The sequence below is a fragment of the Neopsephotus bourkii genome, unplaced genomic scaffold (assembly GCF_033783945.1).
Source record: "Neopsephotus bourkii isolate Nb327-2 ecotype Australia unplaced genomic scaffold, CSIRO-AGI_Nbou_v1 NB_1652, whole genome shotgun sequence".
Lineage (NCBI taxonomy): Eukaryota > Metazoa > Chordata > Aves > Psittaciformes > Psittacidae > Neopsephotus > Neopsephotus bourkii.
Window position 1 is genome coordinate 592,003 of NW_026902126.1, and position 19,271 is coordinate 611,273.

At 49.1% G+C, this 19,271-nt stretch overlaps 1 protein-coding gene across 1 annotated transcript in view; it reads right to left on the reverse strand.

The window, feature by feature from the left end:
- Positions 1-883: 883 nt before the first annotated feature.
- The window catches only part of CORO1C (coronin 1C), a 40,633-nt gene continuing 22,245 nt past the window's right edge, over positions 884-19,271 (reverse strand). Inside the window, exons 3-11 of the mRNA XM_061374771.1 lie at positions 14,869-14,991; positions 7,477-7,606; positions 5,514-5,695; positions 4,801-4,920; positions 4,076-4,180; positions 2,983-3,128; positions 2,341-2,398; positions 2,005-2,250; positions 884-1,382 (exon numbers count right to left, since the gene is read on the reverse strand). Of these exons, the coding sequence (XP_061230755.1) occupies positions 1,263-1,382; positions 2,005-2,250; positions 2,341-2,398; positions 2,983-3,128; positions 4,076-4,180; positions 4,801-4,920; positions 5,514-5,695; positions 7,477-7,606; positions 14,869-14,991 (1,230 nt within the window). The 3' untranslated portion in view covers positions 884-1,262. The remainder of the gene's footprint in view (positions 1,383-2,004; positions 2,251-2,340; positions 2,399-2,982; positions 3,129-4,075; positions 4,181-4,800; positions 4,921-5,513; positions 5,696-7,476; positions 7,607-14,868; positions 14,992-19,271) is intronic.

Here is a 19,271-nt window from a genome sequence, read left to right on the forward strand (position 1 = left end):
TGGAGCAGGGTGCTCCAAGCCCCTGTGTCCAACCTGGCCTTGAGCACTGCCAGGGATGGATCTCCAGCACGGTGTGGGGCTGAGGCAGGAATGATGGAGCAGAAGAACAAGATTCATGAACAGAATAACAGATGCATTTTGTTTCTGGAGACCCCTTGTGATAAAGTCACTTGGCTGCTGCTAACGCTGCTTCGGAAGCAGAGCCTCAGTTTCTAACATCAGCACTGAGTCAAGGGGCAGGGAATTGCAAGCTCGTGGCATTGAAAAGCTTCTTAAAGCCAATGAGCGTTGGTGGTGCAGGAACATTTACAGCAACACGGGGCTTGAACAGACAGCACGGAGAACCTGGAGGCCCCCATGGCTCACCTGAAGCTCTGCTCCATGGATGAAGGGAGAAACATCTGCATGAAAGGAACTTCTGCCTCAAGGTAAAAACCTGCCCCTTCTGCACATGGCTGGAGGAATCCCAAACACGGGCATGTTTTAAAGGGCAACGTGATGCTAGTTTATAAGCTGAGTAAAAGAAGAGGTGTTTGGGGGGGAATCACCTCATTCAGACTGACTTTTGATGTAAGCAGTCAGGCAGCGGTGATGGGGACACGGCAGGAGAGGCAGCTCCTGTGGGGTCTCAGCAGCAGCCGTGGCCACACTGCAAAGGAAACCCATCTGATTGTTCAGCATCTAAGGTTTGTACAGAACAGCTTCAGGTTTGTTTGCTGAACAGTAGAAACACCCAGCACACACACACACAACACACACACACAACACACATACACACACAGAGGCCGTGCTGTCCCTGGGAATTGAAAACACAAATACTGCAAAAGTGGCAAATCAGAAAAATAAAAAGCAACTTTTTTCTTTCTTTTTTTTTTTTTTTCCTCTTTTTTTCTTATTTTTTCTTTTTTGGCAACTTTAAAAAATGGTTAAGAACAATGTGGCCTTGGTCCCTACACCTAGAAAAAAGATCTCTGGGCACAACATCGAGAGTCAGGATGGATTTGTCGTCAAGAACATCTGGGAGGGAAGAAAATAAAACCCCGTCAAAGTAGCACTTATTTCTTGTGGCCTTGGTTGACACAGTCACAAAATTCATTAAAACATCAGGAAAAAAAGAAAAAGATCTTTCACTAAAAAGCTTGGCTTGAAATCATCGCTCTCGTTGACGTGAACTGAGGAGAACAGGAAAGCTCGTACTGGAATGCTGCAGGCTGCTGCTTGCTCAACTGGGAACTGGAATGTGCCTGGGCTGGCGCCCCACTTCAGTCCGCGATCTTTGCCATCTGCTGCTCCAGCTTGGAAATGCGCTCGTCCTGGTTGGTGATGGTGTCCTTGATGGATTTCAGCTCTTTCAAAATCTCATCCAATTTGGCTTCGTTTTGCTGGAAGACAACACAAGACAAGACAAGTGTTCTTGTGAGGAGAGCGGCTGGGATGTGCTCTTGCAGAGGGGAGTCCCAAAGCAAGGGGCTTCTCTGAACTGGGTCCTCACAGCTGGGATGCTCAGGGCATGGACCAGCACTTCCAGTGCCAGCAGAGCAACCTCTGAGGACACACTGGGCCCAGACCTGCTCTTTAACAACCTTTAAGGACCCACGTGACTGATGGAGGTCACTTTCACATCTCTGTGTATTACTGTACCTGTGTTACTTATAGAGCCCACCTACAGACTTGCACTTCTGGGCCTGACTGGGCTGAGGTTCACTGCTCCCACTGCCTGTGCTGGGTCTTACACACAAGAATTGATGCACAGCAGCTCTCCCAGGCAGGTGGGTGGCTGGAACAAGAAGCTAAGCCTTCCCTTGTGCCACAGTCCCCAGTCACCTTCCACAGCTACACCCTGCCTGGAGCACCACCACTCCAGCACCACCTCAACTCCAGGTTACCCTCTGGCACCCAAATCCCAGGGTACTTAATGCCTGAGCTTTGTTATGACTGGTTGTGAGAATGCAGCACCCTGGTATTCATGTTTCATGTCCCAGAAAGCTGGTGACCTTTACTCACAGTGTTTGAGGCATCAGCTGCTTTCTTTGGAGCATTTATGAGATCACTTTTCTTGTTTGCGGCAGGCTTGTTGTCCAGTATGTTCTTCTTGACCACCTTTAGATCTCTGTTCTTGCCTGGAATGTACCCATGCTTCAAGGAGATGAGGAGGGGATCGGCATTCTTCCCCTCAAACCACTCTTCTGCTTCCAGAGCTGCCTCTGGACCGGCTGTATCAGGGTACAGGTCATCCTGGAAGAGGTCCGACTGCAAGCCAGAAGAGATGAATTGGTCAAGTGCTTTGGGGCTGGAAGGCACGAGCTGGCTTCAAACACATAAGCGGGAGGCAGTGCTCACCTTTCGAGGAACCGTCATGATGATGGGCTCACATTTCCTCTCGTGAAGCTTGAAGAACCTTTCAAATCAGAAGGGAAGGCGTGACTTAGACGTGAGGACAGCCAATGCTGTGCAAAGGTGGCCTCTGTTGTGCCACTCAGGTGCAACAGTGTAAAGGGAGACAGAGGAGATCAAAACAAGCAACCCCAAGGAGTCACAGTGCTAGGACTTGCAGGGTCCTGCAAGGGTGGGAGAAAACCACCCATGACTGGTACCAGTGACTTCAGAGAGTCACACTCTGGCCAGGAGGGATGTCAGCACCAGTGATTTACAGGTATGCACTGGTCAGCCTTCTGCTCACTGCTTGCAGCCCTGCTTTGGGCCAGTGCCACAAACTCCAACATCCTCAGCCTGGCTACCAGGCACTGCTGCTGCAATATTCACCTATCTCAGACAAGCACAGGCTCTGCTCCCTTCTCAGGGCTTCCTACTCGCATTAATAATCAAAGGAGCATCAAAAGGCTCCAGGGGCAACATCCAGTATGTTCCCTGGCTTACACTATCTGGATGCAGAAGCAGGAATTCCCATTTCTGAATGGCTCACCTTGTGATGGAGTGGCTTGCTAAGATATCAGCCCTCATCCCGACAGGCTCTCTCCTTACCTGGCAATCTCACACTTGTTCACATCAAGGCCCCTCTTTGGCATGAACCCCATGCCCCTCTGCGGCTCTTTGCTGCTGAAGGTGTTGAGGTAGTGAACATAGGGGGATTCATCCGTGATCTCAAAGTAGCGAATGCTGCTGTCACCCTGCAAGAAGCACAAGAGGGATCACTGCAGAGGCCAGAGGGGCCAGTGCTCCCCAGGCCCACAGCCCACTCCCTGCCAGGCCAGGCAGCCACCACTGTCATCCGACAGCCTTTCCTTCCAGCAACAGTAACACAGACCAAGGCAGAGTTTACAGCTCTATTTATCCAGGCTAAACCTTCCATTGCTTACCAGTAGAGTACCACAGAATCCCAGGCTATGGGATTCTGCCATGGGCAGGGACCCCTTCCACTGGAGCAGCTTGCTCCAAGCCCCTGTGTCCAACCTGGCCTTGAGCACTGCCAGGGATGGGGCAGCCACAGCTTCTCTGGGCACCCTGTGCCAGCGCCTCAGCACCCTCACAGGGAAGAGCTTCTGCCTAAGAGCTCAGCTCAGTCTCCCCTCTGGCAGGTTCAAGCCATTCCCCTTGGCCTGTCCCTACAGGCCCTTGTCCCAGGCCCCTCTCCAGGTTTCTTGTAGCCCCTTTTATGCAGTGCAAGACCACTGTAAGGTGTCCCCTGAGCCTTTTATTCTCCAGGCTGCACAAGCCCAAAATATGTCTCCTCTCAGGCTACTCAGAGCAATTCCTATCAGACCGTGCACTGCTGTGTTCTGCCACCCATGGGCATCAGAACTACCATAAAGGCGGGTCCACGCCACCAAGAGGTGTTTTGCTGACAGTGTCTGACTTGTTGCATTAAGAGCAGCTTTACCTAAGTAAATCCATCCCAAAGAAACATCCAGTTATAGACCAGCCCTTCACAGGCTCTCTGATGGTTCTGCACAGTGAGGATCAGACTGATTTCAGAGCAGCCTGATGCTTCTGCAGCCCTGAGCATTGCTGAAGTACCCATCTTTTGGTTCTAGCTTGGGGAACATCTCACAGGCATCAGCATTTAACATGAGTTTCCCTCTAAAGACACCAAGTGATGCCAAAAGCTTCTTTTTACCTTGCCACACAAGTAAATGATGTTGGTATCTGGATCGTAGAACGGCAGCAGGACCCCATTGCTGGTGTCCATCTCATGAAGAGCTATTGGCTCCTCCATGTTTTTCTGGAAACAAAAAATGCCAGATGTTAATGAAGAATGGAAAAGCTGATGTTAATACAGGATCATAGAATCACAGCACCACAGAATGGTAACAGTTCTTGGTAGCTTGTGAACACGCAGCGGTGTCTTCTCCATGCTGAAGGATCTGTGTGTTACACGTGCTGTAAAAGCTCACAAAATCCCAAAGGACATTTTAATCACAAAATGCAATAAAAACAGGCCCCGAGGAAATTCCCAAGGTGAAGGACAAGATGTGACATAGTCATGTCAGCGAGTGCCTTGTGCCAGACAGGATTGCTGCTGCCTTGCTCTGCACATGTAACACACAGAACGAAGCAACCTTCACGCAGCCACTCTGCTCTCACACCTCCTCAGGCACCTCAAACACGCAGCTTCAGCGCTGCTCTTGGTGAGACAGCAACTGGTACACGAGAACTCATTTCCTTTACTGAGTGAACATCCAGCATAACACCTTCTGGCACGGGAAGAAGGAGCAGGCAACGGATGGAAGAGGGAATATGCTCAAGTACATGAACTGTGTATTTAGTGAGTGACTGCAGGCCTGGGCTAGTAACTCAACAGACATTACAACAGCAACAACGGGTAACGGGACAGGAACCTACTGGATTCCAAAGGGCAAGCTGCCGTTCGCTCATGCGGCTGAAGCCAGTTGTGAAGATGTTTCCATCAGCAAGGAAAATGGCTCGCATGGGCCGGGCTCCCTCATGGGTTTTCTCCTTCTCCTGGAAGAGATTGACAGGTTAGCAACATGTTCATTTACAGCAACGAACAGAAAAGCCCATCCAGTGGTGGCTTCTCTCCTAGCTGCATGGATTCCCTGGCAGGACACACTGCTCCTCCACCCAGGATGCCCACTACATGGAGCAACATCCAACAACCTTTGCCTGATGCTGGAGAGAAGAAACCAGTTACTAAGCTACACAAGAAGTGGTCATTCCTGGCTTGTTTCAGCTTTGCCTATCAGACTCCTGCAAGGTGGAAGAGGCAGATTTCTTTGCAAGCTACAACACATACGCAGGCTGCTAAATCACTGCTTTGAGTATGTAACTTTGGAACTGTAATTATACAAAAGGATTAGAAGTGGAATTACACTCCTGCAGGTTTTAAAACTGAGCCCTAAAATCCTTGTTCAAGCACTAATCCCAGTAAACCCCGACAAATCCTTTGACCATCGCTAGCCCTTCCGTAGTTTTGTCCTCACTTTGACTAAACAGGGTGTATAGATACCAAGCAAGGTTCTTTCTCTATATGCTCCTGCTAACTCTCTGCTGGAGTGAAACCCAGCTGCACCTTACCAATTCCCATGCAAACTTACAGCAACAATTTCTTGTTTCCTGGGGTCAATGACTCGAACTTTTTTGTCTTTGGAAGCTGTACAGATGAGGCTGCCGTTGCGATTCCAGCTCACGTTGTAAATCATATCCACATGCATGTCATCCAAGTTTATGAGGGCTTCACCTGTTCCCACATTCCAGATGATGATTGCGTTATCACAACCTAAAACAGAAAGCAACAGCTAAAGGCACAATACTGGTGTATACTGATAAAAAAGCCAGCAGCAGGGAACAAGGAATAAACCTGCTGCAGCTCCAAACCTCAGATGCTCTCTTAAACACACTCCATCCACTTTCATGTGCACCAAACTCCAGGCAGCGCATCCTCACTCAAATATAGGCTCAAAGCAGGGACCAAGAAGCCAGAGCAGGCATCAAACTCCTCCCCTGAAAGGGTCTATCACCTTCTCAGACAAAGGCAGTTTATGCAGGAGAGTTTGGGCACTGCTCCCACAGATGGCCACAACCTCAACCAATGTGCTGCCTGCATGCATTGGGAAGGCAGGAGAGGACCCTGGCAGAGAAGAAGCTGAAGGGGACAGCAGGAGATGCTGGCGGAGCTGAGGGAGGTCTGTGAAAGCCTGCCCTGGCCACTGCTACTGCAGGAGCTGTGTGCAAGAGCTCTCAGGTCTTGGCTCAACTGCAGGACGACAGAGCAAGGGATGCCCAGAGCTAAGAGGCCATGCTCTTACAACTCCATAGGTGAGGATACTGGCTGGCCTTCTCAGGACAGAGAGATTTGTGGTAGAAAGAGTCAAAGTGGCACAGATGTAAAAGAGGCAAGTGACAGCAAAGCCAAGGTCAGCAGCTTCACAAGGACTGCAACCATCAAGCAGGTGGTTTTGTTCAAGAAGATGAAGAAGAAAGCCTAAGACTGAGGTGACAGCAAAATAAAGAGCAGGTCTGGAGGACCAGGTAAGGGAAGGAAAGCTCAATGTGTAGACCGAGCAGTTTCTCCTAATGCTCCAGAGGGGTGCAAACATACAACAGGGAAAAAGGTAACAATCCCCCTGAACTCCCAAAGGGCATGAAAGACATCCAGAACCTGTCTGTTGTCACCAGGAGAACCCTGGAGACTGCAAAGACCAGACAGCCTCCTTTCTCTGTTCCTTGGGAGCAAACACGGACACACACAGCTTGCTGCCTGTGAGTCTGAGCAAGCTACTTAAGAAAAATCACCTCCTTTTGTGTGTTCTCACCCTGAATTTCATTGCATTAACTGCTACAAGGTCTGCAACTCCAAGCATTTCTGGGGAAAGCAGATCAAAACCAAACTGGTGCCTCAAAAAGCATTTCCATCAACAGGAATCACACAGCTCATCTGACAGCCCAGCTGAAAGGACTGGCTTCCTTTATGGAGTGCCAACCTAAAGGTCATGCTATGAAAGCCTTGGATCATGCTAATGGTTAATGACTTCTCCGTTTTACTTCCATAATGATGTGACTGTTTCTCCGTGGTCTTTGCACAGACCATATCCCTCAAGGAGACAATTTGGGAACTGCTGCAAATGAAAGCTTGTGGAAGGAATTCTGGGATACCTTGAAGGGATCAGTGGAAAAGGAGGAACAGTTGGGCCTTTTATAGAAGCACGTGAGAACAGGGGTGAGGAGGGTGCAGATGTGAACATTTATCAGTGGATGAAACTTGCAGATCAAGTGAAGTCTGGAACAATTTTAATACTGTAATTCATGCCTCCAGACAATTTCCTGGTTCTTATCCCTGTGAACTGAAGCTAATATAACTAAAACCAAGATAAGGAGGGGGCTGCAAGCCACGTGTCCCAGTGTTCCTGTTAAGAGTCTTGTGATTCACCATCCCTAAGCAACTTGGAGAGAGGAAAAGGAGGCAAGAAGCTCTTCCCCAAAATACCCAGTGTGCAAGAAAACCCTGAGGGATGACATGAGATGAGATGAGATGCTTGTGGACCCCACCAGACACCATACCTGCGCTGAGCAGCACGTTGCGTGCCGTGGGGTGCCAAGCCACAATGCCGACTCGCTTGGAATGACCTTCTAACACCACCACTGGCTCTGTCAGGGACAGGGTGAGCCCGTTCTCAGGAATCTGCCACACCTGGAAAGGAAAGGAAAACTGGTTAGTCGAGGGCCAACCCTCTGAAGGGAACCCTCATTTGCTTCCCGTGCCCTGCACCAGGCTGCAGCAGGAGTCCAAGCTGGCACTTCTCCGTATTAACAGGAAGGGAGAACTGGGGAGTGAATTGCTCCCAGCCACCAATGAAGCTTCAGCTCATCTGTGTGCAACATCCTTCTTACGCCAGCACATAACCACTGGCTACTTACCTGCAAACATCCCCTATCCCTGTGTCCAGAGATCCATCCATCTCAGATGCCACCTGACAGGGATTCAAACTAATTTGCCTTGCAGCAGCTCAAGCTCCATCTGAACAAGCTGCTGTCCTATCAAATCATGCTTGTCCCTCGGGGGATAACAGTGCAGCCACACTGGTGCCTTCTTATTTACTGGTTTCCTTCTGTCTAGAGCCTCCTTTCAGGTGCCGTTTAACTGGGGAAAAGCACTCTGGTTCTGGCAAAGGTTAAAGCAGCCCAAGTTAGCATTGGAAAAATTACCTCTAACTGTAGCAAACTGCCTATTTGTTTCTTCCCTCCTTGGTTACACAACCCCTGTGTTGCAATCCTCTCCAGGAAAGTGCCATCAGGAGGAGGAACAGACCCCCAAGGATTGCAGGTCACTGGAATTCCAGCCGTGGAGTCAGAGCAGGTTCATGCACTGAGGAAGGCAGCTTCTGCAACTGGTGAGCACCAGGGATGGGAGAGACAAAACCCATCACCCCTTGCCCCAGGGCAGGATCAGCCCGACCAGAACTATTCCTGCAATTCAGCACTGGACAATCATCTTTGAACTGAATTTGACCTGCACGTAGTGCATTAAAGAACTGAACAGAAAACCCACCAGCGAGCAGTTATAGCTACCTATAGGTAGGTGGCAGCATCAGAGCACATTTGCTTCGCCTTCCATTGTTTGCTTTATCTGCAGATAGGGAACAGGGCTGCCAGACCCTGCCCACGATGCCCAGCCAAGCTGTCAGAGCCGGCAGATGTGAGCAGAGTGGGTTTCGGAAGCGAGGCAGACAGACGTGCACGGGGGTGACATGGATCTCTCTGCTAATCCCGGTTCCTCCCTTCTCACAGGAGCGGCTGCTGCTTAAATAAAACCCACCAGGATGCAGAAATTCCCAGCACGTACCAGCTCCCCTCTAAATAACCCTAAACCGATTCCATTTCTCATCAGCGCAGCTCTCAGCACCTGCAGCATCCCAGGAGGAATGACAGCGACAGACACACAATTCCTCTGCAAGGGTACAATTCCCTCTTTCTCCTCCTGCCTGATGAACAGTGCTAGCAAAAAGATGACACAAACCAAGGCTTTTACTCAGCAATCAGGCTTTAACAACTGGGTTGCAGACTGGAGCTGTTCAGCCTGGAGAAGCAGGATGTCATCCTGCTTGCTGGGAATTCAACACCAGCCTTCCCAGTGACTGCAGGCACAGCAGGCTGAGGACTGGGCTGAAACACAACCTGCCTTGGGAGCTGCAACAAATCATTTCACCTGCCTGTTACACGACAAAACTGGGCTGCAAAGCTGTCAGCTCTTACACAGGCAGCTTTCTTCTTGCCAGTCAGGAAATAACAACCTGACAGCAGCAACAGTTTAAAACGTGTCTGCTGACAGAACTTTAATGACAGTCTGCTAAAACTGGTACCCACAGTTGATGCTGTAACTGTATGCAGATCTCTCAGATAAACCACCTCCAAACCTCGGTACTGTAAGCACTGAGGCAATGCTGCAGAGCACGGGTATCGCAGAATCAGAGACTGGTTTGGGTTGGAAGGGAGCGTAAAGCTCCTCCAGCTCCAACCCCTGCCACGGGCAGGGACCCCTTCCACTGGAGCAGCTTGCTCCAAGCCCCTGTGTCCAACCTGGCCTTGAGCACTGCCAGGGATGGGGCAGCCACAGCTTCTCTGGGCACCCTGTGCCAGCGCCTCAGCACCCTCACAGGGAAGAGCTTCTGCCTAAGAGCTCAGCTCAGTCTCCCCTTGGGCAGGTTAAAGCCATTCCCTACAGTCCCTTGTCCAAAGCCCCTCTCCAGGTATTACCTAAACCAGTAAGAAAGCTGGAAAGAGAACATGAGAGCTGGGAGTTGCCTGCAGAAAAGGCAACACAGGAGAGGCAGGCTCCGATCCGAGGTACAGGAGGTGCCCAGCAGAGCATTAGGTGACAAGAGAGCAGGGGTAGAAAATGTTCCATATGAGCACATCTAGTTTCATCCCTCTACCTGGCAGGCAGATGCTGGGGCAGAGCTGACATGGGGATAGGATGCAGGAAAAACACCAAACCCACTTCTTCATTAGGTGAAAAGGCCACAACAGCCGAGACTGACCCACGCAGGCTAATGTTACACTGAGGATTAAGCAAGGGGCCAGACATCTGGTTACTCCAGGGTCTTGAGGAGCTCTTATAAACAGTAAGCCTTGATGAACACAGCTTTCTCTTTCCCCGAGAGAAATGGTGTGATCAAGTGGCCTGCCCCAACTCAGCCTTGCTCCCTTTGTGTGTGTGTGTGTGTGGAGCTTTGAAAACTGAATTTACCCACAAAAAGACCCAGGAGCAGCACTCTTGGACCACATGTGACCTGCACACAAGTCACACAGGGTCAGAGCAGCTTCTACACCTGCAGCTGCAGCCAACCTTCCTCCCAGCCAAGGGGCAGCCGGAGCAAAGGGACCAGAGATCCCCATTTCTGTTTTGCACTGTCACAGCTGGGAATGATGCTGGGATCCTTCTGTGCAAGTGGAGCATCATAGCAAAGCAACTCGTGTGCCAGAAAACTCCAGGGCCAAGTTTAAAGGTGAGCCAGCGAGTGCAGGGGTTGGATAGGAGGCAAATTACCAAAGAAAAGGATGTTTTAAAAGCCCCTGGAGGACAGAGATATTTTTCTTTAAGGGAAAGCTCCTGTAGTTCACAGCAGCTGCAGGCCCGTGTAATCCTCTGCAGATTACACCAACTATTGACCTAATAATCCTGCCTGGTATTGCACAAAAACCCCAAAAGCCAGGAGTGTGAAAGGTCAGGGAAGGCTCCCAAGTGGCCTGGCCCACTCATTCCTGCACAGGGTTGGGGCCTGGCTTCAGCGTGGGATGAAACTGGGTTCAGAGGGCAAACTGAGGAGCGTTCCCTCTGGATGGATGCAGAACCTGGCCTGTAAAGGTGAGAACACAGGATGAGTACACAAAGGAAACCTCGAAACACCGCAAGATGAACGGGACATCAGCAGCAATTGGGTTTTGGGGGTTTGTTTTGTTAAGGTGGTTGGGTCTGTTTGTGATGGAGGAAGTGAAGTCACGCCACGGTGCCGTGCAGAGGCTGGGGCTCAGAGGAAGAGCGGCAGGGAAAGGTCTTGCACAAACAGCATGTGAGGGAGCAAACACAGCCAACTTTTGCTGCACTATTTTGTAGCCTCGAAAGAGAACCAAAACCTGTCCCTTCTGGGGGGTTTAAGCCAGAAACAACATCAATCCCACATTCACATTATCTAAGGAAACAAAGGAGGCTTTGCCCTGGGGTTTCTCTATATCCCTGCTCTTGTACCGCTGCAGGAAAAGGCACTTTGTGCATCCACTTTCTGTAGCTGGAAGAGCTTCGAGCTGATCCTGGTACCACATCTGCCTGGTCAGCATCCCAGGTTAAGAACAAGAGCAAGGGCTCTGGGTTAAGCTTTAAAACAACTTGCTCAACCAAATGAGCTCTCCTCTGGCCAGTACATGCAAACTCTGAGTATCCACCTTGTGATGAAGCCAATTTTCCATATCTGGGAACAGCCCTTTTGATACTATCTAGAAGCATTTATGGAATCAGACATTTTCCAGCTGAATTAAGAAACCTGCAGTACATTACAGGCATTCAGCAGAATATCAAGCATGACTATTTAAGTAATTCCTTATTTGCTGGCACAAGAAAACAAGTCTTCAAAGAGAACACCAGAAGAGGCCATAGAAGGTATCTGCATGCCACAGAGTCTTAAAGGAAGTCTGTCTGAGAGCAATTCGGACAGGGGAGATGGGGATCTCCTCTTATGCAGATGAGAGAAATTCAGCAAGAAACCAGTAAATGGGACAGAGGCTGCTGCTGTTCCCAACATCACATCACTTGTCTGATGAGGGCTCCTGTGTTAGACTGGACATGAAATGGGCCATGTTCTGGTCCGAGAACAAGGCATGAAGAGGAAATACCTGAACACTTGGAGACTGCGAGGATTTCATTATCACTCAAACCACTTCAGGTGAGTTGTATTTGCCAACTCAAAAGGAATCTGTTGGCTTCACATGCCAACTGGCAAGAACAGGAGAGGAGAGGCCAAAGTGTGTCCCAAGGAACACCCAGGATAAAGGAAGAGCATTTGCCCCTCCACGAGCCTACACTCCAGCAGAGAAAGCGGGTGGTGCTTTGAAGAGATCCATTCCACTTGTTCCTCTGCTGGGATCTGACAGTGATGTTCTTACACCCACCAGCATCGTGACTTCCACATAGGTGGTCCTGCAAGGGTAGGCTGTCCTAAGCACTGACCCCACTGTCTTTTTCTTCTCTGCCTCCAAATGATTTATGAACGCATGAGGTGTGACAGCAGAAGTACCACCTGAAACCATCAGACCACAGTGATCAAGGGCCTTTCATTAGGTTCATTTTGATGCAGCTGCAAACAGTTAAACCTCTGAAGCTGTCCAAACTACAAAGCTAAGCAGCATCAAAAAAAGATGTCTTGATGTCTTCTTCCCCAGGCCTTTACTCCAACCCCCAGTCTCATGATCTCAGATACCTGTTCAAGGTTTAGCTGCAGCTCAGAGGGTATTTCCACCTTCCACAAATCTGAGGTTTTATCAACATGAAAATGCTTCCAGCTTTTGAAAGGGCCAGGTTAAGCTTCCTTGTGCAACAGATAGTTCAAACTTACAGCTGCAGGGAATCGGCCCTCCTGACCTCAGAGACACTGGTTAGATAGCATCTCAAGGCCAACCTCTCCCTCAGTACATGTCTAGCTGATGCTGCCCAGATCTGTTGTGGCAGAGGGTAAGATCCTAAATCCTCAAGTAACCAAGGCACAGATGGTCTTTAAAAACATAAGGTTTTTTCCTCTCTTTAGAGCAGCTGCCACCTCTGCAGAAAGCCCCATGATCTCCTCTACCACACTGCTTTTTCTCATTTCACACTGGCTGATGAAGAGTTCAGAGCTGACGAACAACCATATATCCTTTAGATCAGTTTATTCAGTGACAAGATGTCCAGGAAGCAGGACTCCAAAACCTTTATTGAAGACTAGCAAAGAAAACAGGATGCTGAATTACCCGTGCCAGGACAGAAAAGCAATTAAGAATGGGAAGGCTCATTAGCTCATCCAGTTTTGCTCCCAAATAGTCCAGGCCAGGGTTGATCTTTGCACACTCTAGCTGTGTACAGCCCAGTTAGCAACTGTCCCAAATGATTTGATTGGGACATTTCCCATCAGAAGTTATGCAATACTTAAGAGGAGATTCAGCTTCAGTGTTCAGACCTCTCTGCTTCCATCGCTACTGTTGGCACTCAGCTTCACTGCATTTTAAACCTCCAGCTAACATGCACCTAAGATCTTCCAAATCCTAAGCTGCACATGCTTGTTCCTTCAAGCACAGTGAGGATTCACTTATTTCACCTTCTCGGCTGCTTCCTCCCTTCCACTCACGACAGTCACACCCCCAGGTACCACACGCTAACACCAGCGTGCAGACTTGCAGTCAGCTACACCACGGGGTCTGCCCACATGCCTGTTGCCTCCAGCGATGGAGGGAAGCTCACCCCCTGCCTCAGTGTGTGCAGATAAGCAGCAGCCATAGAGCAGACAACCCCCCGTGACCCCACGGAGCTTGTCTGAGCAGTTTAGGCTCCGATTCCTGCAGACAGTTTGTGTCTACGTTAGGAGCATTTTGTAACTCAACACTGTTGGTTTTTCTACACAGTTCAATCCCTCTGGAGCCTCACAACATACTTCTCATTGCACTTGGATTAGAGACTTATTTTGCCTGTGAGGTGGCAGCCATGGACCCCAGCTTTGCCTGAGCTCCTGTTGATGCTCATGTTTCAGAAACCATTCCTTCTGGATCCCGGTTTCTGGAGAAGCATTCCTGCATCCCTCAAAGCTTAGTTCTAGCCCAGTAGTGACCATTACAATCATAGAAGCTTGTTGTTTTGTTTCATATTAAATATAGTACATTTTGTTAACATGCTTCAGCTTCCAAGACTAAGAGATCACAGGCAAGAGCTGTCCCAGGATAAGCCTCTTGGGATGAATCCCCTCCCAAACATTCTAACGACGAACAGAAGCAAAGGAATTTATCTGACATGATCTATAATAAGATTCCAATATAACGTTCAGCCTACAGCATTTCTAAATATGGCCAAAGATCACTGAAGTTATTTGGCATTCTTTCATCTCACAAGGATTTTCTTTCACTTCTTCTGCTGTGTTTGCATGCACAGGATTCCACATCCATCCTGGAGCAAGGTCGTCTGTTTTCCAGTGGGCTCTGAGGTACAACAGGGCTCAGGCCCAAGGTTAGCAGGTGCAGGAGTTTCATTTCTTATTTATTAAAAAAGCTCTTTTCATATCTACTTACAACCTACAGATATAGGAAAAACTTAAGAGCATCACCCTTAAATCAAGGGCTGAAGCGATTCTAAAACCCGATGGCCTTGCTCCTCTTCAATCCCCATCACTTCCCAACACACAGCACAGCATCCATTAAGATATTCGATGTAAGGAACCACCTCTGTATTCTGCAAAGCACTACGGATCAAGTCACCTCACCAATGATGGGCATTCTTTTCTTTTTCCTCCTATTCCCAAACATCAGATAAATCCCCAAGGGAAGGAAAATGGAAGAGCAATTGAAGATAAAGCCAGAAAGATACAGAGCAATTCTGTTACACAAATAGCTATCTCAGTGCTAAAGAGATTCATCTCCTAAGTCTGAGGTTGCACCTTCTCAAACAGTAAGTGAGAAGAAAACCTCACTTGTGAGTCCGAACTCTGCTGATACAGGTAATAAAACTCACTCTGCTTTTTTATTCCACCTTTAGCTATGTCCTGCAGCCAAGACAGCATCATTTAAGCCAAGGTAACACATGCACAATGCCCACGACCACTCTCACATCAGCAAGGACTCTGTCTTCAGCAGCAGAACTGATGTCTTCAGAAACACAAGCGTCCTTTGCAGCAGCAGTCTGAGCACAAAGCAAACCCCACAAGACCAATTCAATACTCTTACCATGACAGTGCAGTCCTCGGAGCCGCTGGCGATGACCTGGTCATTATGAGGACACCAGTCGATGTCCAGCACCGGTCCTGTGTGGCCACACACTGTGGGGTAGGACTTGTCAATTCTGCCTGTCTGGAGGGGGGAAACAAGAAAAAGAGCTGTAACACACAGACAGCACAAACCACATCCCAGAGTAGAGGGAGATGCATCCTAATTGTCCATTAATTCTTTCAGTGTTCAGAACTTAATGAAGCTTTAATCCTCTCATGGATCGATAGAGGAAACAATCCATCAATGCTCTTCTGCAGCACCCCAACCAGCTGGAGACTCCTGATGGTGCAAGAAAAGGGTTCAGAGGTTCAGCACAGGAGGGCTTTGCTGCCCACATCTCAGCATTTGCACTGACACCATCCCTTTGTCCATCTCCAGTGTTTTGGGACGTTTTGAGGACACAGTTTTGCAGAGTAAAACCACTGCTTTCAGGAATCAATACTGCTCACAGACTGCCACAGCCCCCCAGCCCTCATCCCTACCTGCCCCTCTATGGCCAGAGGAGCAAGGTGACCAGCATGCTGCCAGCACCAAGCTCATTGCACACATGAGCTTTGCAAGAGCACAAGCCAGTGAGGTGTTCCCATCTGAGCTGAGACAGGTCTAGTGATGCCAACACTGCTGTTGCAGACACCAACTCTTCCAACTGAGTCTTATGTTTTACCAATGGAACCCCTTGATATCCTCAAGCATGTGTCCCCCCCCAAACTGCTGATGCACCTAATACCCCAGCTTCCTCTGGGAATAACAATTGCTCCAGGTAATCATTGCCATTTCTCGTGGTCAAGTTGTATGCACATGAGAAGCAGTTCCAGAACCTGGGTCCTATTCCAGGGGATTCTGTTTCCAGGGAATGCTGTGATGGCCTTTTCATGAGAGATGGGAGAAGAGAGACAGGAGGGAGAGGTCTGGGCTGGGGTCATCTTCTTTCATGCGTAAACATGCAGAAGAAATGGTTGGCATTTCATTTGTGCCATCCCTTGTCAACATTCCCCAACCTTGGAGGTGACATCTCTTAATATATGCCTCCTCCCCATCTCCATGAGGAAGGCTGTTCCTATTCAACATTGTCTTATGTACAAAGGACCAGAATAATGCTGGCTACTGGCTGTTGAAGACCACTGACCTGAAGACCTCTAGCAGCAACAAAACAAAATACAGAGCCAAAGTCACAGCGACCAAACAACTACCATTTCCTAAATGGCCCAATTTAGGTTTCAAGACAAGATTGCCTCAGTGATTTAATGCTTTTGGAATCATCTGAAGTGAGAGTGGTGCAGATGAAAAGCCATGAACCAGACATGCCAAAATTAAAGCCTGTGTAATCCCTCTTGGATGTCATAACGTGAAATGGGATTTGAAAAATTAATACACCCAACTGCCATGTACAGTCCTTCCATCTTCATGGATCGAATGAAGAGAGAACCATGCAGAGCATATGCTAATGGATGCATTTCAGCAATCACATTACAGGCAAATCACATTCACAGCAATCACATTACAGACCAAACACAAATACAGACCTAAACCAAGAGTAAAAACACAACTAATACTACAAGATGCCAGTGACTGCCTACTCCTGGTCTCCGGCAGGGCTCAGCAATCCTCTATGAAGAGCCTATGGTAATTATTTACAGGCAGCACGAGTGCTTGTCAGTTTAGTTTAGAGCTTTTACAGGAATTCATTACTGCAGGGAGGAAAGGAAAAAACCCCATCAATTTGAACAAATTAAAGCCCAAACTTCACCTTTCAGTTTTGATCAGGATGAACCTGAGCAGCACGAGCAGCAGCAGCAGCAGCCAACTGGCTGTGACAGGCAGCTGACCGCAGGGACCAGGCAACCCACCGCCTGCTTTTGATCACCCACAGCTCAGTTTTCCAGCAGCTATCTTGTACTTCCATTAGCTCACTGAACTGCTCCCAGGGCAGCGAGGGAAAGGAGGATGCAGGCTCCGTGTGAGCCCATGGCAACAGGGAGCTCTTGATGCTTGAAAGCAGAAGGTCACGTTGCCTGCAAACACAGCAGCTCTTCAGGGTCTGGCTGAGGAAGACAGCACAAGGGGATGTGTGCAGCACAGAATCACAGAATCCCAGCCTGGTTTCGGTTGGAAGGGGCCTTAAAGCTCCTCCAGCTCCAACCCCTGCCATGGACAGGGACCCCTTCCACTGGAGCAGCTTGCTCCAAGCCCCTGTGTCCAACCTGGCCTTGAACACTGCCAGGGATGGGGCAGCCACAGCTTCTCTGGGCACCCTGTGCCAGCGCCTCAGCACCCTCACAGGGAAGAGCTTCTGCCTAAGAGCTCAGCTCAGTCTCCCCTCTGGCAGGTTAAAGCCATTCCCCTTGGCCTGTCCCTATAAGCCCTTGTCCAAAGCCCCTCTCCAGGTTTCTTGTAGGCCCCCCTTTAGGTACTGGATCAAGCCCTACACTTGGGCATGGCACTACGGCACCAAAGCACCAACTCGGCTGCTCTCCAGGGTGCACAAGTAACAGTGCTGGAACGCTAAGATGAGAATAAATGAGGGATGTAAATGACAGAAGGGCCAGAACGCTGCTGTGCTGCTGGAAGCTGCAGCTTGGCAGGAGTCTAACCGCTTTCAGAGAACTACTGACTTGTGGTCAGAGACAAAACTGTTTCCACAGGGGAGAGGAAACCACTGTGCTTTCCTGAAGACATAACAAAGAGCAAGAGCTCTCCTCAGCAACACTTGCGAACGTGCTTCAGCTGCTCCACTTCAACAAACCAAACCCAAAACCACTTGCATTGGAAAGCATGACCCTTGCACGGGGCTCATGGCTGGCAAAGCACAACAACCCACAGCATCAACCCCCTGGGCCTGGCCCCGCACACACCTTCCCCCCAGCCACCCAGCGGGTGAGAAAGGAGCAGGTTTTCACTCACATGTGTTAAATCACCACCTCCCTAAGTGAGCTCTGCACATACCATCCACGCAGGCTTCATCCTCCCAGCAGTGCTCCCCTCTCCGGAGCAGGGATCCCTATTCCTGGCACTGTGTGGGATTAAGCTGTTCACAGAGGAGCTTTAAAAACGGTATCTGGGGGGCTTTGCCAAAAGGGAAAGACCAGGAAGCCTTTAACTGGATATTATAAAAACATGGCAGCCCATAAAGTTACCAAATGCCACGTTTTTAAACGCAATTCCATTCAAAAGAGACACCTTTGCCACAAGAACACCACCAGATCCGCAGTGCGGCTGCCAAAGAGGTTTGTTTTCATCCTACCTTAATAGTCCCAGGTTTGGGGCTTTATTTATTTATTTTTACAATGTAATCTTTTAATGAGTTCAGGATTTACAATAAATCTCAAGTGCTGATACACAGCTTCAAATTAACTCGGTCCGACTCGAAGAAATTAAATCCTGTTCCTAATCCATTGCGACTGCGGTTGGGCAACACATCACAGAACAGCTCCTGAAGCTCAGAGCTGGATGCTGTAAGAAGGTAGCCAAAAAGGTGACTATGAGGATTAGCAGGAGTATGCTGTGTCTAGAAGCACACAATACTGAGGTCCTCCAGTAGATAACAAGCCAAGTGAATCCATTTAGCACCTTCCTGCATCCCAGATCAGAAGAAAATTACAGATGAGAAGGAAATAACCCGTTATTAAATACAAAAGGGCACTGGGAAACTGCTCCTAAAAGTGGTGGTTTTAATCTGTCTTCGGATGGCTTCTCTGCCACAAAAAGGCAACTGGTTGCAGGAAACAGCTCATGGATTATAGCAAAAATATCCCAGAGCACAGCTGCTTCCCCAACCCCTGGCTGTGCTCATGAAGATCTCCATTTAAAATAGGGAAGTGGCATCGAGTTGCACAAGCAAAAGCAATTCCCTCACACCCCCCCCCTCCGACAGTGCAGAAGTTTGAGGAAGGAAATCAGGGCACAACTGCAAGTTTGAAACACCAAGTGGCTGCTGCCTTGTCTCTGTTGGAGAAAATACCCCTTTAACTTAGCTAAACTGTGTCTTTACAACAAACTCCTATGTCACCAAGTCCAGCTGAGTGGAGTTTAACGTGCTCTGGCCACTGAGCCTCCCTCCACCTCTGGCTGTAGCAGCTGCTCACGCAGGAGCAGTTGGGATGCAGTGATTCTCTCCTGACCACGGCAAACAGACATTAGTCACCAGCAAACCCATCAAAGCATCCAAAACTAATTGGGAAGATTAGGAAAAGTGTTGCTCCCAAAGGCCTACTGTAATGTCATGCAATGAGAGACTCTGAGGCATTCATAACTACACGCCTCTTCCAAATCAGACTGTGCCCTCCAAGAATTCCTCGGCAGTGCTCATGCTCTGGTTTTAGCACCTTGACAGCTGCAGGGCTGTGACATTACAGGCTACAGAT